Source organism: Haliaeetus albicilla, chromosome 9 (genome assembly GCF_947461875.1).
Source record: "Haliaeetus albicilla chromosome 9, bHalAlb1.1, whole genome shotgun sequence".
NCBI lineage: Eukaryota > Metazoa > Chordata > Aves > Accipitriformes > Accipitridae > Haliaeetus > Haliaeetus albicilla.
The window spans coordinates 2374097-2397252 of NC_091491.1; the positions used below are offsets into that span (position 1 = coordinate 2374097).

A 23156-nucleotide genomic window follows, 5' to 3' on the forward strand; every position below is an offset into this window, starting at 1 on the left:
AGCTACTTACTGGAAGCAGGTGACTAGAAGGGAGACTTAAATCTGTAATGATGAGGTGCAAAAATGATTAATTAATATCAGCTCTGCAGGCAGCTCCAGGGACACAGTGAAGTGCAACAATGCAGCTACAGAGAAAGTCTTCTAAGGGAAAAAAGGTTAAAAATGTGTTGCAATACATCCCCTTTCAAGCAGAGGTGGGACTGGGGAGCAGCACTGCAGGAGCAGAGGGAAAGGGGTAATCGCTGCGAGGACACAAGATGGGATCAGCTGCTCCTGCACACTGGGCCTCGTCTGCTGGGGAAGCATGGGTCATGGAGTGGGCTTCCCTCCCTCCATACGGATCTGTTACATACTTAAAAACTGAATATATTTCTATTTAAGCTTAATAAGAAAAAATAATCAAAAAAGTAAAATTTAGTTGCCCACTGGAAAGCTGGTAAGCTCTAACTTATGCAGGGAAAAAAAAACAAAAAAGCCCTTGTCTTACTAAGAAGTTCAGAAATGGGGCTTTTCAGTCGGTGAACAAAAAATGTGAATACTATTGCAAGCCTTTGCATTTTTGTGATGTGTGCTGGGTCCCATCAGCACAACACCCACCGCCCGGTCGCTGCCGAGCGGCTGTAGCAGCTGCCCTGTGCCCGTAGCTCAGCGGTGATGGGCCCACAGCACCATGTGGATGCTCAGAGACACAAGGTCCCTGCAGAAACTTCCCCATGTCACAACTCCAGCTGCACAAAAAGTTTCCAGCCCCAGTCCCGCAGTGCTCTTGCCTCTCCGTCTTTAAAACTCCCGGCATATTTTGGCTGTTCGTTGCTCGCTCCGCTGCTGCTCGCGCAGCTCTGGCTCTGGGCAAAGTGACGCTGGGGATGCTGGTTAAATAATAGTGTGCTGGTGGAGCCAAGAGAGGCCGTGGCTGCTGGTGCCTTTTCTGCACTGATCAAACTTCGCCAGTCAGTTTACAAAGCATTTTAATTAGAGCGCACAAAACATAAAACAAAGACAGTGCAGTTCACGTGGTCACAAGCAATGGCCATCTTACACGCATATATATGCACATATTATTTACGCAAGATAACCTCCATTTCAGATTGGTCACAGCAGGCTAACAAATTCCCCTTACTGGGATTTAATTTCTGGCTTCTGACCTTTGGATATAAAAACCCCACAAAACCCCTCAGGTGAGTCATCTCCTCTGGCCAGTTTTACATTCGTGCTGGCATCCTTCAATAGCGTGTCATGGTGATGGTGAAGACAGGACGGCTCAGAGTCATGATCAGCAGAAATAATTAAGCGTACAGGATCAATGCTGGACTGAAAAATTCACCAATATGTTCTAATTGCAGAAATAGCCCCAGACGTACCCCCCGTGTTGTGCTCATCGCCAGTCAGCAAATGTCCCTGTGTGCAGTGACAGCTCATTCAGAAACGGGAATGGGAACTGGGAGCTCTGGCTGTCTGCAAGGGAGAGCACCTTTTCTCTGTTTTAAGGCCATGTTAATTATGTAAATGACATTTAAATCCTCTTGACTCGGTGAAAAATAAAAAGTCACACATTCCAGATACGCAACCAACGACCAGAACAGCACGCTTAAACACCCCCCCCCAGTCCCCCAAATAAAAATCTCGAAGGATTTAATACAGACGTGGGTGACCTGATTGCAGGGGGAGGCTGGTGGTCCCTGCTGGTCTGAATCGCGTGTCCCTCCCCCCCCAGGCAGAACACTGTGCCCGTGCTGAGCAGATATTGCAAAATCAAGGTCAGGAATTTAAAGAGAATAGTTAAAAATGGATTGTCTTTGGGAGGAAGCAGAGTTCATTTTAAAGCTAGAGAGGAGGGTGTTCAGCCAGGCTAAATGTCTCCTCACCCCCCCCCTCTTCTTTCTGAGCCTGCGTGATTTAGCAGTAACCGTATTTGATGTTCCTTCAGTGAGGTTTTTGGGAACAAACCAGCAGCTGGAGAGACCTTGCTCTGGGTGCTCCCGGGCAGTTGTAAGTGACCACACAAGCGCAGGGAGCGGAACCCCCACGCGCTGGCCAGGCCGGGGGGTGCGCGGTGCGGAGCCTGCCGGCACGGTCAATCTGGCACAGTCAATCCTGGTGCAAAGGGCTGATGCTAATTCTGCGCCGGTTCTTCGGGACTTGTTAGTTTTCCAAACAGTGAACGATAAAGCTCCGTCCTGGCAAAAAGAGGAAGGGGGGAAAAGTTACTTTTCAAGGTCAAAATGGAAGCAAGAGGCTGCCAGCAAAACCATCCACTCCTTATAATGAAAGGCCTTGTATAATTAAAAATGCATTCAACAATCTTTATTAATAAATACAGGCAAAGGGGAGAACTTGCATAAGACCAATCACATGCAGTACAGAAGTATGTAAATATTTCAGTGTGGCTGGATACCATATCTCTAGAGAATGATGTTTTCTATAAGTTTGCCCTTTACAGACAGGCTCTTCAAGTAAGAAAACAAGATTGAATATTTTAATAGGATGTACGAGACCACAGAGCCATAAGGAGGATTCAATCAGACAGTCTACGTGGGACTATAATTTAGTTTTCATACATTTTCTTGGACTTGACGGTACTTGACAAACAATGAAAATGACCCAGCAACAAGATTCCAATTAATATCACATATGCAGCAATTCTGATAACAGAGGCAAGTTGCCCCTTAAAAAAAAAAAAAAAAGTGTTATTTATCTTCAATTTTAGAACCAAAGTAACCTGCTAAGAGAGATGGGGGAAAGGAGAGAGGAGTTTTGTAAATCACGCATTTCTGGAAATCAAGAAAAAAGCATCGGGAGACCCTTATTTTCTACATACATACGTGCTTTCTAAAGCAACAGCCTGTTGTAAGAGGGCAGCACACACAGAGCGAAGTGCTGGTTACACGGAGGACAGGATTTTTTTCCTTCACAGCATGCTAACAACGACCAGGGTTATTAGAGCAATAACCAAACGAGCCCATTGCTGTGGGCCAGCGTCTCGATGGTTCGTCAGGGCCAGCGCCTGGGAAAGCAGCTGCTGCAGAAGCCAGGCCAGGAAAACTGTCAGGACAGGCAGAGGAAAGAGACTTCGCCACCGCTCGAGAATGAGTAAAACACAGCCTCAAAGGATGAAATTCAGACCTCACAGAGATGACACTGTGATTTTGGCTGCCTCCTCAATTAAGACCACAACAGGGCCCACTCTCGCTAGGGACTGCTTTGATGCCTTGCTCCTTCACAGATCAATAAAAGATGGCAACTGGTTTGAAAACTGTCTGCTTCTTGCAGACACTTCCACTGGAGAAAGTTACCTGTCAGCCTTGTGAAAGAAGGAACTTCCACGTTTTGAACGGTGATGGCAGAAAACCGCCAGCCATTAATCCCAGAAAGACAAGGAACAAAGTATCCGTTCCAGCAGTGCAGGAGGATGGATGGACGTGCATGGACCACTGAGACAAGAAACCATTCTAATTCACAGGGCCACATCTCTTTTAAATTAATTTTCATTTAGAAGCTAATTAACCAATCAGCAGCTCTATCCTCAGAAAATGAGTCTTTGGTGAGGGATGCATCTCCTTACCCAACAAAATGGTTGGCGCCGTGTTTTCTGCACAAAGCTCAGCTGGGACTATGAAGCCACAACTGGAGTATCTGTGTTAAATCAGGAGCGTGCACACAGGTTTTGGCAAGTTTCACACAAATGCAAAGTCAAAACACTTCTAGAAAATGGAACTGATACATGAAAAGCTGAAAACTTTGACACTTGAAAGAAAAAAAAAGGAGGAGGGAGAGGAACGCCTCACCCAAGCCTACAACATTTCCCATCTTTCTTGACTGTTAACTGATAAACATAACTCGTTTTTGCCGTTTCAACTGAGGGATCAGCTGGCGAGCGGCACTACTGCCAACAAGGACATTGCGACTTTAAGGCTTCGTCAAGTGATCGGAAGGAAAATGCAGAGCGATGCTATTTAGTCCTCCCACAATCACGGCCCTCCAGCCTCGCTTTGCCGGCTCGGCTCAGACCCCGTCATTACACTGAGCAAACATTTCCACTTGTGCTGCAATCTCGATGAAATTCCTGGGCAGTGCGCAGCGGTTCCTGTCCGCAGCAGGGTTCACATGTCGGGAGCAGAGGGGGAAAAGCTGAAACTGGTGTTTTGATAGAAGATCATTTCACACTCAGGTGGGCAAAGCTGACAAACACTCGTGGCTTGCTCCTGTCAGCGGAGGCTGAGTGGTTTGGGTGCTTTCAATGAAACATCACCGATTTCATTCTTTCTCCCCTCTCTCTGGTATATGCCTCGTTTTAAAAAGGGTGACTTAATTGCATTGAGGAAAACAATCTAAGGAAGATAAATGACAATACCAAATGCACCCACTTCACTGGTTTCCAGCCCGCAGGTGCCGTAGTGGGAGCCACACGAGGCCTCGGGAAGCTGACAGCGGCAGACTCCAGGCTGTTCATTCCTGTGCCAGAGGAAAGCATCTCTGCAAAGAAGAACCCCCCCCCCAGCAGCCAGCAGGGTCTCGCGGCTCCTCTTCTCGGGATTGTTTCCATTTTCCCTTCTACCGTAGGGATGCTGCTGTTGGCTCAGCTCAGGGCTCGAAGCCTCTAGTGTGTGCCATTCCTGCAGTTTTGTTTGTTTTAAGGCACGTGCTGGGCACAGGCAGCACAGCCACTAACCCAGACAAGTTTGATTCTCAGCTATTAAATAAGACCCCGCTCTCGCACATGGACTCGCTCCCATCCCTTTGTGCTTTGCTAAGGAAGAACACGGTCTCCACACGATTGCAGTGCTCTGTGTGCTCTCCCACAGATTTTGTACAGCCGACCTCCACGCTATTTCAGCTCTTGGTCCTCATCCATCTCGTGGCTCTGCAGGCATGGCTGTTGCTTGGGAGGATCCACTGCTCCCGCTGCGGATGGCTCCCCAGTGTGGGGATATTCTTTATCCTGGCTACAAACCCCACACTCTCCTCCGGCCGCTGAGTTGCTCGGGCAACACAAAAGGCTGGGCTGAAGAAATCCTGTTTTGGAGCCTGTGGAAGTGCTGCCAGGGGCAGGAATGCATTCCCAGGCAGACCCCATTCAGCCTGAGCACTGCACACACTCGCAGCAAACTGCGTGCAGGTCTTCTCCTGCTCCTCGCCCACACCCTGGTGCCAGCCAGCAACAGAAACTGCTTTTATTTTGTCCACGAGCCCCACTCACAGGTAACGGCCTTCATACCTGCCGAAACCGCTGGCTGCTTGCCAAATGCAAAATTCAAAGGGGACTTGTTCCCAAACATCACCTCCGCCGCACAGAGGGGCTCCCGCCTGCAGTTTCTCTACATATGCCCTTCTCCTCTTATATATGCATTCATGTTTTTTACAGTCCTCAGTAACATAGGGAAGTTCAAATACAACATGCACGTTCTGGGGAACCCCACAGAAACTAGCCAAAGACAGCAAGAGTTTCTGTGTTTTCACTGGGAAAAGCCAAAAGTAATGTTTCTTTGCAGCCTGCCTTGGCCTTTCCCACTGGTGGAGAACCAGTCTCCACAGGCTTTTGTCTTCATTTTTGTTTTTTGATAGTCTTCTGATAGGTACAAGAGTTCAGGGATCAATGCTGAATTTGCTCCAATCCTACAGATTTTAAATAAACAGTCATTTTTCAAACAAGCAGGGCCCAGGGAGACTTCAAGCAAGAATTTGTCTTTGCCAGCAGAGAACTGTTGCCAGCACCGACAGGCTCCGACGTTCGCACCCCAGGTTTCGTGGGTGCAAAGAGGGGTTGCACCCACAGCCGCAGGCAGGCAGGACCTGCAGCGCCGAGCCCAGCACCCCCGTGGCCCCCATCCTGCCGGGCACGACACTGGGAACATCTGCTGAAGTAAAAATTCAAGTGGAGCTGTTTCTATAATAACGCAGCACAGGTAGACACCCTGGCAGAGAGTGACAGGAGAAGGAGGGAAATCAGGTAACCCCACCACCCCCGAAACAGAACAAATATTTCACCCTGCAAAAAAAAAGCCAATCGTAACCCAACCTCATTTTTTCCTCTTCTCATCATCTAGGCTACCTTTATTCTACAGCATCTCCCCTCAGCAGGATTTAACCATGCAGAGAGTAAAACTCATCAATCCTCCAGGTTTAACCTTGTCTCTGTTTCAATTCACCAGGGTAAGTGTGGATTTTAATACTTTCAGCCCCCTTAAGGCTACGCATAATGAACTTGGATTTTGGTTAAAAAATATAAAATTTCTCTCCTCCACCCACATATATTAAACATCAGACTTGAGCCACTGAGTTGAAACAACCCACCCCACTGCGAGTCCGCTACCTCCAGATGAAGGAAAGGTGACTTTAGCACAAAGAGGTACTGGTCTTAGCAATGTGCTGAGGAATAACCTATGCGAGTAATTAACAGTACTTACACCTCAGGTAGAGAGTGTGGAAGAAGCAGGTCGATACAGGGGTCTTCCTTGAATTAAAATTTAACTTACCCTTTATTGCAACCTACAAAAGCAAGTAATGAGCACTAACATTTTTATTTCTTTTAAACTGTCATTTAGGCTGTAGAGGGGATAATTACCTATTTCCACTGTAGTAAGGTTTTATCACCCTTAGTGAGGCATTTTCTAATTTAATATTTTTACTATATTATCATAAAACCTGTTTCTGGAAAAAATGATCACGAACCACACAGCCATTTGCCATAAAACATGTGTGTGTAAGTACCTTGGCTTAATTATTTATGCATTTCTTCTGAGCTGACTCCAAAGGCAGAGGACGGCACAGGCGCTCGATGCACCGGGAGTGCTGTGCCCGGGCACTCACCCCTTCCCAGCTCCAGGGCCCGCTCCACAGGCACCTGGAAAGTTTATACAGCCCTTTCCTTCAACGCACCGGCAGTCTGAGACAAAAGGTGTACGCGAGGGAGGCGTTTTATTCCGCTCCCCGTGCCCCCGCGCCGTTAGAAGAATCTTGTTTTCGCTGCAATTTGCAACTCGGTTGTGGCTCCACTGGTTTCGTGGGAAGAGCAAGGAAGGGATGCCCCTGCACTGCTCGCCACGCTGCGGACCCCGGGGAGGGCATTCCCCTCATAACCCCCAAGCCAGCGGCTTGACTGTCTTCCCATTCACGGCTTAATGCTTGCACAGCCCTTGGCATGGTCACGGCAACGCTCCCGGCTGCGGGGAGCCCCTGTCACGACGCTGCGACGGTGAGCTTTGTAGACAAAGGAGCTGGCTGCGCGCAGAAGAGGTGCCAAGGTCCAGCTCAGCCCGAGCCCCGTGTACAGATCCCACTCCACGGCGCTGCAGAAACGCTGACCACCTCCCTGCCATGCAAACTGGCAATTTCACCTCTACGCCAATGTTTTGAAAAAAATTAAAAAGAACAGCTACTTCGGACAGTGAGCTTTGGGTGCTAACTGACCAGCAGACCTCACCACCCTCCAAATCCCAGGTATTGCTACTACAGCCAAAATCCTTGCAACAGAGAGCAAGGAAACGCACAGACAGAGGGCAGGAGTGCCCTGGGTCAATATTAATAGCAATAGCTATTTGATAAATATATGAATCGTCAAAATATAAATCGTAAAAACTGTTAACAGTTCCCCAAAAATCTGCTTTGCCCATCTGCAGTAGCACTATTCCACCAAATATACAAAGGGGAAAACAACTACATACCTGCACATGGGAGGGGGGAACAGCTAAGCCTGCACTATTCTGTGTAATTATAGTCATGTTACTTCTTTTTTTAAATATAGTTCTCTGAACTAGTAGAAGAGCAGTATTAAGAGGGACATTTGAGTTTCTGGTGGGGCTTTGTCAGAGTGTTATTAATATAGCAATACTGCATGAGTCACTGCTGTGCTGTTTTAGTAAAAATACCCTCCAACAAATTTCCCTACCTTTTCCCATGTACCTTTTACTTCTTCTCTTCTTCCAGGCCAAAAAAAAAAAAAAAAAAAAAAGCTAATTTAGACTATGCCACAAGCACTACTGAAATAACTATAGCTACCCCATTCCTACTGACATCCTCCATTGGGAACAATGAATTTTTAATTCACAAAAACCGGCAAAAGATAGAACATGAACACCCATGAAGAAAGGGAGGCTGAAAAACACGCATCTCCTGATGAAAACTGAAGCTGGCTGTGGAACAGATGGCGGATCATTTTCTTGGAAAACTTTCTGTCTGTATCCTAAGGAATCTTTTGTCGAGGGGTGTGAAACTCAGACTACTAGGTGCCCAGCAAGCAGAGCAGGTACCCAGGAAGATAAAACAAGCCGAAGCCCTTTATTTCTCAATTTCTAGTCAAAGGCCTTACCCTAAATCAGCACATGGGGTGTGGGATTTGGCTCTATATTCACAGACCTTCCAACTTGCATTCCCCACTCCGGTACTGCCGCAGCGACAAACCCGCGCTACGGTTGATGTCGTGGAGCAAAACAAGCAGCGTCAATCGTCAAAGCAGAATTAAAATACCCATGTCTTTTAAAGCGAGGGGCCTGAAATGCAGAGCAGAGCGCTGCTGGGTGTCCAGTGTGTGGTGCGGTGCGGTGCTGTGCTGTGCAGTTCGGTTCAGTGCGGCGCGGTTCGGTTCGGTGCAGTTCAGTTTCGTGCTGTGCGGTGCGGTTCGGTGCGGTGCTGTGTGGTGCTGGCCGGGAAGGCAGGCCCACGAGATGGCAGTCTCTCACTCGCTTCCCCGCCATGGCCCAAAACCGGAGCGCGCAACTCCAGCTATAAATTACACAGCCAGACGGCTCTCATCACCGTGGCCTGGCGCTTGAAGGAGATTCAGAAAGGTCTGCTGCAATTCCCTCTCGCTCAGGCAGGTCAGGATTGGGTCCTTCAAGTCTGTGCAAATGCTTTTAGCCCCACGGCTTTAAATTATGAAAGGTGACATGTGACCTCTGGTTTGTCTCATGAGACCAGGCACAAGATTTATAAATATTTCAGAAAGCTGGTTCTTGCCCTAAACAAAGGGACTCTGCACATTTTGAGGCTGGATCTGGGGATGGGGTGGGAAGCAGGAGGACAGCAGAGAGACAGAATGGCTGCTGCTCAAGGTACCGTCCCCCAAACTTACCCAGACCGGGGGTTCAGACCTGCCATCTCTGTCACCAATTCTGGACATTTCCCCCTTACACCAGCACACAGCCACCTGCCTATTGACCTGCCTTGTGCTCAGGACAGCATTAAGGGGAGCAGAGATGCAACCTCTCTCATCCTGATTTTGGTCCCAATAACAGTCACGTTTTCACATGAGCTTTTACAGCACAAAGCATAAAAGATGTGGACAAGTGGCTGGAGAAGTAGCAAAACACAGGGACATGCAGAAACCTCCAGCTTGCTTCGCTGGCATGCTTTCCAGCAGCTTTAATTTCCCCATGAAATTCACAAAATGTTGCCTTCTCAGTCTCTGTTTTTAAATGGGTATTTGAGCAGAGCAGCCACTGTAATGCTGCATGTGAAGTGCCCTGTGCAGACGTGCACACAGGCGCACGGAGGGGACCATTCTTTGTGTACCTTAACATCCCATATTCCTAGGATGATTTCCCTCTTTCACAGCTTGCCTGTTTTATAACAGATTTGATGCAGGAGAAGACAAATTGTCTCACAAAGGAAGGACGACAAATCATCTTGCAGCTCTTAACAGGTTATTTTTTTTCCCTTTAAAAAGGAAATTTCCATAACAGAGGCGTCTGTCTTCTTACTAGGGATGTCAAACATCAAATGTTGGGACACGATGATTTCAGCCCATTGGCACTAACCAGGGTCACGTACACCACTTCACTACTGCCAGCTTCAAAACATACAAAAACTCCTTGCTCAAATACCAGCCCTTCTAACAACTATGGTTAAAAGTGATATGGGATACTTACTTAACTGCATCTACACGAGCTGACTTCTAAGGCTAAGTCAAAGGTTAGGGGATAAAATCCACCAAAAAAAACGATACACAAAGGGCAGAATGATACCGAAGCCACGGTGCCTCGGGACCAAGAATCAAGCCAAGCAGGTTTAGTTTCACAGGACAACACGTGGGTTTTTTTTGGTTCCCAGTACAGCTCAGATCTCCCCCTCCCTGAGCACCAGGCTCCCGAGCGAGCCAGCTCAGGGTGTGCAGCAGGGTGCACGTCACCTCCCCAAGAGAGTCCATACATCTCCCCCAAGAGACCAGAGAGGGTCCCTGCCATACCAGGGGGCTCTTTCAGAAGCCAGAAAGCCCAGGTAGGCAGCTTGCCCTCCCACTCCTAGACTCATGCCAGAAACACCAGTTTTCCCTAAAATGTCACAGCACTGCACACTCTGAGAGATTGCCCTCCATGTTAGTGCTACTCCCTTTGTTTCCCAAAACAAAGCCAATACAAAGTAGAACGACCTTTCTTCCGGGCTGTGTCTATATAAAATTAGAATAATTTTTCTCACACCAACAAACACGATCACCTGAGGTTTGTGCCGTGCAAGTTGTTCCAGAAAGAAGGGCTTTGCTTCCTTTCAGGGACTTCTGTCGTGGTGAACGTACTGGATTGACAATCACAGAGCCCAAATTCCTCTATTAATCTAGTCTCATGGTGTTTTAATACCCAAAGTACAAAGTGAGCTAAAAGTTAAAGGCTGGTATCTCACCAACCTTTTTTTTTTTTTTTTAAATACTAAACTCTTATGTCATATAAGTAAATTAATCTTTTAATACCAGGATTTCCTACTACGTACCCCCCTCTGCTTGCAGGAAGACACACTGTGACAAAGCAACTGCACTAAGTCCAAGAGTGAGAATGCTGATTGGGAAAATACACAACATCCTGGTTGAATCCAAGGGAAATGCTCTAATCCAAACCTCACTGGCAGCTGGATAATCTGTGTCTTAATTCAGATTCCCAGCAGGCACTGGTCTGCTTGTGCAAGAACAAGAGTGGGCTGGATGCTCTTCTACCAAGCATGACCTGAGGCCAATGGGACTGTGGAGTCACGGACTTAATTTCTTGCACTTGGCCGTGGGATTTCAGGCAGTGACTCCTGCCCTGAGCCCAGTTCTGCTGCCTCGCAAGTCTGCGCTTTCAAAGTCAAACACAAAACGTACCACCACAGGCATGGGGAGACTCTATATGGGTATGTATGTATATACAGGCATATATGGTAAAGCACAGTGTGTTGGAACTTGACCATATGCTAAAAAAAAAATATACGTGAGGAAATGCACCATGACGAGCCCTGCAACGCATGGGCAGTACACGGGAGCTGGAAGAAGGGAGCCCCAACACGGACACACAGCCCTAGCTTGAACCCCTGCTTTGCCCGGGGTTCCTACAGACCAGGGACATGACAATAAAGGAACTTCCACCCCAGGCGAACAGGTTATCTGGCTAAACTAACACCATCAGCTGGTGGGGTATGATCAGTACCGCCCGAAGGCAGGGACCAGTTCACTAACTGGTGACAATCACAATGTTGAGAGGTCTGAGAAGCGCAGGGGAAATGTCCCCAGCTCCTGGAAAGGCTTCTGTGCCTCACGTTGCGGTGGAACTGCATGGTTTGACACAGTCCCGTTATGGCCATCTTCTTCCCTCTAATCTGGCTCATAATGGATACAAAGTCCTCCTCTGTAATGAAGAACCATTTGCTGACATAAAAAACAACCCACCTAAAAGCCGATATAGTCTCCCCCACCTTCACCCAGTTATAAATCCCCATTCTGAATTTCAGCTTCCACTTGAGAACACGTCTCTTTTGTCCTGCCTGACTTTACCGCAGAAAAGCCTCCTTTTGCCTCCCATTTCTGCACTGGGTGCCATCTTTAATGATGATGTATGGGTGTCCTTTTCTTCAGCGGTGCTGTGGGGAGGGGGTCAAACATGTGACACCGCCAGCATGTGTATCAACAGCAAATTATAAACCGTGTCAATCCAAGTTAATGCAAAGCTGTAATCCTCTTTAACAAGAGATCAAATCAGTGCCATGAGTTATGTTCATTCTGTAATCTGATAAGAAATAGAGTGAGCCTCTAATAAAAGAGTAATGAGAGCCCTTAATGATGCTGTTAAAAGGTAGCGCCAGTTAAAATATTGCTGTTGTTCCAGCTGATTAGATCACTGTTGCATATTTGCACAATCTTGTTTTACCTGTCAGAATAACCTGAGTCGTCTTGGGAGATAAAGGTGTTTGGACCAAACATCTGTGTCCTTAAAGAACTTGCAGTCTCCTGCAAGTTACTGTCCTCCAGAGGTGAAATAATCGTGTTCATCAAACTTAGCAGTAATTTGATATTACACCTTTTTTTAAAGTGCCTGTGTCTAGTTTCTGTTCCACACACAGGCGTACAGTGCAGAGACCTGAAGATCTATATATCAAAGCTGACAGAGAGATATAACAAAACCGAAGTCCACACACAGCTCTTCCCAGGTACACAGACTTTACCTGACCTTGCCACAACTAGGCTGTTTATAGGATCCACTCCTGCAGATACAGCAACTCTGCACGTACTGAAAATACGCTCACTTGTCTATGGACCTGCAGGCCTTCAGTGGGAATCTCTAGCCTCAGTTTGCCCATAAAGAAATACATCTACCTAGCACAGGAGCTTTCTGCGAGTGCACAGATGTCTGATCTCCTAAAACCAGGAGGCTGTTCAGAGCTAGGCCAGCTGAAGGTGACCGCACAGAAGATCTGGGTTCAACTACAGCTCTAGCCCAGACCTGCTGCGGCACCTTTGGCAAGTCACTGAGGCTCTTGACTCATGGATTTCTGGACCCAAATGCCTTTGGAGATACAGGCTATCATTTCTCCGTGCCTCATTTCTCAAAGAGTAAACCAGAGAAGACTGGCATCTTCCCAGCTCTGTTGCACATGGTGGTACTGAAGGATGATTATGTTCAAGATTACACTATGCTGGATACTGGAGCAATGGGATCAGCAAAGTACCCTAGGTCATGAAGATGGGAAAAGCTTATTTCAAGGGAAGTCTAAGAAGTGGCACCCACATGATGCCACCCTCAAACACAGGTGAAATCACAACCAGAGAGAGATCAACCCTGTTCTAATCCTGGGTAATTCCTGCCCAAGACAGCTACCCTCTCCTCTGGACAACCATCACAGCGCACTCATGTTCAAGCTTTTGCCTTCAGGTTCCTCATCTTAGGGCAGGCCCATTTACATAGCAGTGACCTTGGACCGATTAGAAAAGCCTTGGCCCAAGAGTACAATAAATGTATTTAAGTCTATAAACACATACCCCAAGATAACCATAAAAATCACTTTCCAGTGTATGTTTTAAAATACTACCAAAGAGGGGTTAAAACAGAGGAGGGCTCGAGGCCACCAGTGTCCCACACATTACAACATAATATATGTGAGCACAAGGTTAAACAGCCATGCCCATGCGTAGGGTGCATGAAAAACTGGCAAGTGGAAGATTAATTGCCTGCACGAATGCTATTATTCCAACCAGCAGCAAGAATAAGAAAGAAAGTGGCAGTGATGTTGACAAAGGCAGTTATTATACTTGTACGTTTCTTTGCTCAAATTCAGGCTGTAAAACAATTGTGGAGTGACTGTTCATCCCCTTCTCTATGCAGTACTCAGGCTACTTCTCACACGCATTGGCTCTTTGTTTCGCCAGCCAGTGGCAGCGGCAAGTGACAAACCTGACATGCCAGATTCCCAGAAGTCCTGGGCATCCCACAGCCAGGACAACACCACACAGGGACCTTCAGGTGAGTGCTAGCAGTGCCTTGCACTATTTTATGGTCTCTCTGCACAGCCAGAGTAGTGTAAAATGGCTTAAATGTACAAGAGAATCAGGCCTCAAATGCATTCCTAGGCTGCATTAGCTAATTAAATATACAGAAAACAGCAAGGTATTACAGTGATACACAAACTTTTGCCTTCAAAAGCACTTACAGCAAGCAAAGCAAGACAACAGTCACAGACAACTCCCCTCTGTTAAACGGCTTGTGCAGTTCATCACGGGGAGTGAGGACTTTGCACAGCCAAGGAAGAACCAGAACTACACCACCATACGCACCCCTCGGACTCTATGCCATCCCCCAGGCTTCTGCCCATCCACATCTGCACATACATATTTATTTACTGGCATTTTCCGGGTATCTACCTGCCACTGTAGGCACTGGTAGAACTTAAGGGGAATGTTCTGCCAGCTCTGTTTCTACAACTCTTTGTTATATACAGCTCACTGACACTTTAAAATTTCTCACACTACAACACAGAGCACCCCGTTGTTCAGATGTGTATTTATTTTGGGGTCGTGCCTTCTAAGTGCCTGACCAGAAAAAAAAAAATGGCTCTGAGCATGATCACATCACTGTGAAGTGTATACTTGCATTTTCAGTCTAGTAATTCACACTTGCAAACAATAAAATTACCTTCTTCTGTCACAAAGGAGAGCTGTTATCATTACTGCTTCCCTCTCATGTGTACAGGCCTGGCCCTTTCTTTTTAATTCACCTGCAGTTTAAAGCAGATGCTGAATTCTTCTTGCCTTCTCTGGTATGGCTGTGTGCTGCTAGAGAGGTATTATGGCCCATGGCAAGTGCAGGGGCATTTTAAACAGGGATGTGAAATGAACCCTAGAGAGTGGCTATGATTTTCAAAAAAATGACTGATAGCAGCAGGTATTTTCATTTTGGGAGAGTTGAACCAAAACACCTAAAGAGGCCTAATCGTCAGACACTGGCCACTCCAGTATTGTGAATGTGTTGTATGTCTGGATGCAAACACAAATGGTGTAAAGTAGGGAGGAAAAGAAGGAAGCGAAGCTAAGTAACACCCAGGTTTTCAGTGCGCAAAGCAAGAATGACTACCCAAATGTGCCAGGGCTGCTGCAAACGGGAAGCAAGAATCTGTTCCTAAAGCCCACGTTGAACAGGACAAGAAATAATGGGCTTAGATGACAGCGGAGGGAAATTTAAGCTCAACGTTAGGACTAAACAATGCCAAAGCACATCCCATGGGGAGGAAGCTGCAGAGAAACTGCTTAAGGAAGACTGTAATGCCTGCAGTAGGCAAAGGTAAGGCATATTCTTTGTGTTACAGGTAACCGGCAGGCATTTTGGCAAACAGTGAGGAAAGCTTAGGCTTCTATTTGTGTGTCTGTCTCTTGTCTGAAACAAAAGCTTTCCTATGCATGTTAAAAAATGAAATACTACTACTACTACTATTACTAAACCGTTTTTTTACAGGCACTTCCCGACAGCAGGCCTCCATAGCACAGAAGGGGAATCAGAGTAGCAGAAACTCAGAGCGACCTGCTCAAGGTCACCCACGAAGCCACTGGCAGAACTAGGAACAGAACTGGCCCAGCCTGGTTCCGGCATTGCCCCATCCACGTCCAGGGCTTGCTCGAAAGCCTCATCTTGGCAGAATGGGATACAGCTGCCCACATGATACGACCCTCGGGCACACTTGCTGGTACACGAGCACATCAACCCACGGTCTCACTCTAGACGGCTAAACCAACATCAGGAGATAAGCGACTAAAATGCCATTAACAGAAAGTATGGCGGGCCTCCAAAGTGACTAATAAACTTAATGTAAGAAATAAGTTCCCGCAGTCAGACAATAAGCAGCAGCAGCTGCTGCCACACTGCTGCCACCAAAGAATCAGTAAAACATGCAAGCGATGTAATAACCCGCTCAATGTGGAGAAAACCCCCAGGAGACATTTTCAGTAAACCAAATGTCAAACACTCTGTCCCTACCACAATGATAACTACGTCGACACAGCATAACGTAGATAGCATCCTATTAGCTGTAATAGCTTCTGAGGGTCAGCCAGACCCCGTGCAGTTTGTGGTGGACTCAAGGTGCCTCCTGAGAAGCGAGGGGAATAAGGGTTATGAAGATGGCAGCCAGACGAAGTGTAGCTGAGGCCCAAGAAGGCTATCGTGCAGAACGACTCCACTGTCCCAGCTGTTTCAATGCACTTCACGTTTGGATTGACTTGCTGGAGGATTTTGGCTTACAGAATGCATTTTCCATGCAACTTTTGGAACACAAGTGAGTGCGGTGGACTGCGAAGGAGGAAGCAATGTCACCTCGGGGGACAGCAAACATAGTATGGTAACTCCTAGATTATTAGGATCGGTCTCACTATTTTTTTTTTCACCTTCCTCCCACTCACGCACACCCCGTGCAAGCTAAGCCTGCCTTCATTCTGGGGACAGAGCAGGGGTCTGTATGCCTGCCTAACCTGTAAGACAGTGCAATATGTAGTATACGCAAAAAATGACAGACACTCTAACCTCATTTGAAATTCTCAAAGCATAAGTAGTAACCAGTCAACTGGACATAATACTAAGAGAAATATTAGAGTCATGCATATTATTAATGAATATGGTATGAATTGGTTCTTCCTATACACACATATGCCACCTGCTAATTACCCCCAGACAAAAAATGGGGGGAACGAGCAGCACATCCCAGAACCATTTCTACAGGATGGTACGACTCCACTAGGAATGTCTCTATCCTGCCTCATGTTTTATTTGGGGCTATCCAAAACAGCAAAGACACCAATTCCATACAAGTAAGGAGGTCCTTGCCAGCTGGGAAGCACTGATAGCTGCTTGCTCAGGCCCTACATATCAGAAAAAAAAAAAATGCACCCCATTTTCCAAACAGACAAAAGTGTCTGTGTCTAATCTCACAGTGCACAAGCCACTTCTGTCCCTCTCTTCCTATGGTCCAGGTAAGGGGGTGGCAGAACTGACCACCCCCTTAAATGGCTGGAGGCATAGCTTTCACCCTACACATCCAACACATTTATTTCTGTGGTGAGAGGATCTAGACAATATTCAGACATCAGAGCACTTTTCTCACTTGAAGAAAAAGAAAAAAAGAAAGAATAAAGAACGTATGAGAAAGATGCACGATGAAACAGCACAGGTCTTATTACGGACACAAAACGTCTTAGTGCCAGCTTACTGGAGAGCTCTCATCCAGAAGCCTGTGCAATATCCCAAAAGGCAACAGTCTAAGAACAGCAGGTATTTGGTTTCCATTTTGCAAACAGACAAATGACATCTCTCTCTCACAAAGCACAAACATGTTCCACAACCCAGGGGAAAGATGTTTCTCAAGCCTTCTACATCCATTCACTGGAAAAATTATTCCACCTCCTTCCCACAAAAAGCTCAGCATTTCCAGATTTAGTTTAAAAATGTAATACTTAAGAAATATGGGTGTACATGTAGAAAAACTATCTAGTAGCTATGCACAAAACTTCACTGATATTTTCTTTACTAATTAGCATGTTAAAACATTATAGTCTTCCAATAAAACTCTTCACTCTTTAAATAGACATAAACACAAGCAACATTTAGGTCTTGAGTGAACCTTGACTGAACCATTCCAGTTATTAACTGATCTAAGAAAATGCATACTAAACAGAATTTAAAACAGCTGCCACTTCTGTTAAAAGACAAGTTCTTTGTAAGTTTCAATTATACCTGAAGACACCAGATAATGCAAGTTGTCTATTTCCAAAATAATTCCATAAAACTAGAAGATTTCAAAATTGGAGGAGTTTTAAAGCAGGAGTCAAAATGTAGGTACCGAGATTTATGAAAATTTCTTGTTTGGTGTCACAGTAATTACAGAGTGAAAGCTCAGCCAGACTGCCTGGACAGATGTGACCAAGACACCCAGGCTATGATGCCAGTGACAAATGGTTAACTGATAAGAAGAAATGGAGGGGGCGACAGACTGAAGAACAGGTCAATATCATGCTGTCATGAAGCCATTTGAGAAACATAATTAATCTATTACTCACCTGGCATCATCATTCATTGTACAGTGGTCAATAGGTGCCATGAAGCTCACCAGCTTGCTATGGACATGATACCTGAATAGTGCAGGAAATAAGCAGGCAGCACATTAGTAACTATTAATGAAAAGGAAATGTTGCTGCTTGAATAGAAACATACCAGCCCCTGAAATGCAAACCGCTGGCTTTCCTGGTGGCTGATACCTAATGAGTCACTAGTTGTAGCTGGCAATTCCCCCTCCCTTCCCTCCTCCTCCTTTCTTATAACATGGACACAAGAATAATCAGATGATACACTGAACTGAATAGCAAGCCAATCCTTTTTTATCACAGCTAGAAAGAGGACATAAAGCATCCATTAATTGTGTGCGAGTACCTAATCAGACTCCCAGACAGACAACCCTGAAAAGTCAGAGCAAGAAGAACTCGTTTTCAGCCTTCCATTCAGCTGGCATCTTAATCACCTTCTGGAATTTGTGCCCAAAGAGCCCACTGCAGGCAGCAGAAGCGTCAGAGCATCAGACCTTCCAAGCATCCATCTGCTATCACTTTTTCCTTGCTCTGTGGTATCTAGGGCCCTAAAGGATATCAAAATCCCACTCTGCTAGCCATACCTGTAGTTGGAAAGTCTTACCCTGAATACCTTACAAATGGAGCATGTAAAAACAAGCAAAGGGGACAGGAAAAAGACCTGTGCAAAGAGATGGGGCATATCCAAGGTGATACAGTGCTGCATCTGTCTCAGCTTCTGATCCACCAAAATATTTCTGCAAGCTGTGCTGCACCTCCAGATATGGGAACCCCTTCCCGCTTTCCACACTGGGCTAGGAACTTCTGGTAGATTTCATGACTTATATTCAAGGCCCTGACATAAAATTTAACAGAGTACAGAAAAACTCAGAATGGAAAGGTGGCTTTAAACCCTAGTGTCTAAGGGCAGGGGATTCCAAACCAATGGCTTTTGGTGTACACTACCATGCTGCCAACCCAAGTCTGAAATGTTTTATCTGACCAAGCTGCTGCTATTTTTAGAGCTTGACAAATAGCAGGCAAAAGGATTCACAAGCATTTGCCCAGAATCACCTTTCCACTCTGTCACCTCTGCACTCCCTTTTGTTTGCTTATGCAGGAACATTCCCTCGAGGGGATTTTTAGCTCACAAGACTATTTCAGAATGGCTCTTCAGGCACAGCACACACTCACCCTTACACAAGGGGCTTCTCTGCACAATCAAGTCTTCCTCACTCGTAATGGAAGCAACTGCCCTGGTCTAACGCTGTAATGATCGAGTCAGGGAACAGACATAGCCATGCAGGGCTAGTACTGCAGCAAACAACAGGTCAATAGGCTGGACTATGAAACAGTTCGCTTATGAGACATTAACAACTGATGGATTCATATAGATCAAAGCTTATACAGGGACGGCCTGAGTAGTGGCAAGGGGACTTAGCAATCCTGATAAATTCTCTGACACGAGTTGTTTGTCCAGAACTAATTATTGTCACATTTTTTTAAATCACGACTTTAAAAATACCAGTCTAACAGATGTAAAATACTTAATTTCATTCACAGAAAGACATCCCATGCAGCACAGGACCAGAAATCACTGACATGACAAATAGGTGTGCACGCATCACTCCTCCGTATCTACCTCAAGAAAAGGCATGTCCTAGTGAGGGATAGCGGAGTTCTAGTCACCAGGTTTCTTAAGCTGGATGGTGGAGTTTTAGGATGAGCTCATTTCCCCTCTCAGTGCCCCAATTTCCCTGTCTATGAAGGGGACAGGTACTCATGTCAAGCGCAAGATCGGCTGCTTTTGAAAGCACTTGGAGACCCTCAGACCCTACAATAAACTAGCACATTTCATCCAAACGTGCTGTAACATTGAAGGTTTGCTAAAGGATTGCTAAAAAGGTAGAATTACAGAGACAGATGAAAATTAGTATGTGATACTTTGCTTTCCAGGATCTTAAAGTCCTTCAGGAAAACAAATCTAAGTACTGCTGCCCCCATTTTAGAGAAGGAAAAAGAAGAACAGAGGATAAGTGATCTGCCTGTGGTCACACTGAGTCTCTCAGTGGAAGAACCGACTATTTAAAAACACCCATTTGGACTCTACTGGACTATTCTGAAAAGATGCTGGAGCTTAACTGCATGTTAATCCTAAACACAGACAATGACACTTTTTTCTTTTATTGATATTTTCCCTGCAGGGTCAGTACAACTTTTATTTAAAGAAGAAAAAAAAGGCACCTAAGATCTAAGAGGCAATTGACTTGGCGAGATAGCTGATCTCTCAGGAATGCTGAAGCGCACAGATTGCACACAATGAGAGACTTCCCCATTATTCCTGGAGGTTTACGAGTCTGACTCAGTTGTGTGATGTTGTCAGTAGTTTTGACTGAATCATGAATATATCCAATTATGTGTGATGCTGACAGAAAAGAATATTGATAGTCAATAATTATAGGCTTTTCAGGCCAACAAAGTAGCTCTTCCCTCTTTTAATAAATTATCTTATGACATCTATCTTAAAAATTGCTATGCCAGGCCTGACCCAGACTGACTCCACTGACTTTCTATCAGATGCCATCTAAACTCACGATTTATAGTTTACTCACAAAAGGATGGTTAATGTTGCGGATTTTTCAGGAAGCGGTGCAGCTTTTCAGCATGCCTCCCTGCCACAAACACCTCCTCCACTACAAATCATGCAGTCATGCTAAACTCAGGGAGACTAATCTATCTGCTCCGCAAAGGGGGAAAAAAAAATCCTATCCTCTCCAGACTGCTTCCCTTTCCACCCCACCGCATGGAAGATTCTTCCACTAGAAACACAACGGGAGAGATCAACCCAAATTAGTGATCCATGAGTCAGGATGTGAAATGCTTTGAGGCTAAAGAATGCTGCGATGGGACTTATAAAAATAAAGAGAGATTAGACACCAAATTCCAATTGACAGTCAGTGGGAAACAGACATCTACCTCACTGAGGCTTTTCTGCACATCTTCCCCTAGAGCTGCTATTCACGTTTTAGTCAGCTAAATATATATTGCACAAGAGATGTTTATTGGCTTTCACTGGAAATTATGGCCCCAAATCGCTTAGGAACATTCGAACACCTCTCTCCAGTGTTTTCTGAGACCAATGAACACTCTTGCCAAGACTGATCTGGGCAATGCTCACAGGCTGCATCCAGCCAAGCTCTTATTCTAGGCTCAGAGAACATTAAGATTCCCCTGTGGATGCCCCAGAGCAAGACATCTTGCCCTAAAAGGCATGAATAAGCCTACCAATGCACCCCAGAGCCAACCCAGTCCAGTCAGACTTTATTTGACAAAATCAGAACTTCTTGCAGAAGCTGTCACCCACCGGATTCTCCTTCCTTTACTGGCTTTTCTGTCCACTTTCTTCTTTATTTTGCTTCGTAACTTCTGGATGGCCAGCCATTGCCTGAGGAATGCAAAACAACAGTTACACAATGTTTAGAGCCACTAGGAAAATGAGCATTAGGTACACTGGGGTCTGAGGCCCTTCCCAGCCCTTCTACCTATTGCATTTACACAAGAGAAGGAGATCAGAACCTCAGAAAAACAAGTATGAAACTTCAGGTGCCCGTGGTACTGCTTCACTCCACGGGCATGGCATTTAAACAGTAAGCTGTTCTCCTGACTCCAGGCATAATGGGACGCGCAGACCAGACCTGCTGATCCGGATGAGACAGTCACTGTTCAGTGAGAATATTCTACCTGCAGGGAAATCCATGGAGGCCACAAGCTTGGCTCCATTTTTTAGTCTTTCTTGATTACTACATTTTTTAAAGAATCCTTAGAATTAAAAAGAAAATCTTTACCAAATATAAATGCTAAAATCTGTAAAAAATGTCTTTACAGGTACTGCTTTTTTGTTTCAGCCTTGATTACTAGAATAACTTCTGTTTTGCATATAGAAAGCCCATAACAGAACAGATGGTCTGCCACATCCTAAACTGATTCTTTAAGTGAGATAGGTTATGCTAACTTCATGAACAGAATTACCATGATGCAGTAGATGCTCTGAATTTATTTCCTCCCTCAGTTTTGCAATGTATATTGAAAATTATAAGCAAGTATTTCTCCTCACCATCTCTGACTTAAACCTGGCAAATCTAGCAAGAAGCCCTATATAATGCTCCAACTATTACTAAACAAAACAGAAGAAAGAAAAGCAATAAACACTTTCAGAAAGTGCTGTCTGATCCCTGACTGTATTTAGAAGGGAAGGCTCAACTTCTCAAACAGAACTTCATCACGTCAAAGAAGTTTTCAGCAGGGAAAAACTTCTACTAGTTATAAATATTTTTTTATGAAAACGAGCGTCATCTTACCTGATTTATACAATGAAAACTTGACATCAGGGAAAAAAATCTAGCAAAATCCAATTACTGCAATCTTAATATAATCTTAATTACTGTAATCTATTTTATTGTAAAGTCAGATAAATGTACAATGTAATCACCACTTAAATGTAATTTTGTCTATATCATGTTAAATTATAGTGAATAGCTTTCCATAATATTCCAGACATACACAAAATAAATTTGACACATTGCACTAAAATTTGGGTAATATTTTACAAGGATAAAAGTTATTTCACCATCACAAAATTTCCTAATGCATTTTCTCCACCTCCCCATACACATAGCCCCATAGCACTTTTTCAGTGGAGAGCCCCGCTCCAGCATTTTCAGCCTTCCTCTGCTTATACACTTTTCTAAATTATAGCCCATGGCTACTTAAATGTACACAGTTCACTAAGTGGTATTTGGAAGATTCTTTATTTTCTAACTGTAGAATTAAACAAAGAAATAAGAGCTTCCCTGCATGGAATTATATTTTACTTCTGCATGTAGGAAACATTCCCTGACACTGTTCTAATTGTATAGTATCTTTTCTTACAGCAGGGAGAGAGCATACACAGGAATTGCTTTAACAGATCTCAGGACAGAAGGTTTGCTCCTCTAAAACAATGACAAATCAGAGCTCGTAATGAGAAAAGGCCAAATTTCAGCAGCTGGCAGTCACTTTGTCTAGTTCCCCCTCGCTAGGGTCACTTAAGACACCCCTCTCTGCACTCCCTTTGTGCTGCCTGAACCACTGAGAGACAGAAATATCCAAAGTCTGGAACAAGCCTTTAAAAGGAAAGTATCTTCAGGGGATCGCAGACAAACCAGGGCACAGCTCAAAGGCTGGCGAACTTGGAGTCAGACAGTGTGATCCATAACTAAGGAATATGTTAGAAGGATGACTTTCTTGACTACTGTCATACTGTTTTAATAATTTGTTATGTAATTTCTTACACCCAGATGATTTCTCCAGAGTAATTCAAAATTTTGCCCTCTACAATGAACTG

General features: G+C 45.2%; 1 protein-coding gene across 1 annotated transcript in view; it reads right to left on the minus strand.

The window, feature by feature from the left end:
- Positions 1–951: 951 nt before the first annotated feature.
- The window catches only part of AATF (apoptosis antagonizing transcription factor), a 56753-nt gene continuing 34548 nt past the window's right edge, over positions 952–23156 (minus strand). Inside the window, exons 10-12 of the mRNA XM_069790938.1 lie at positions 21138–21218; positions 17771–17842; positions 952–2177 (exon numbers count right to left, since the gene is read on the minus strand). Of these exons, the coding sequence (XP_069647039.1) occupies positions 2114–2177; positions 17771–17842; positions 21138–21218 (217 nt within the window). The 3' untranslated portion in view covers positions 952–2113. The remainder of the gene's footprint in view (positions 2178–17770; positions 17843–21137; positions 21219–23156) is intronic.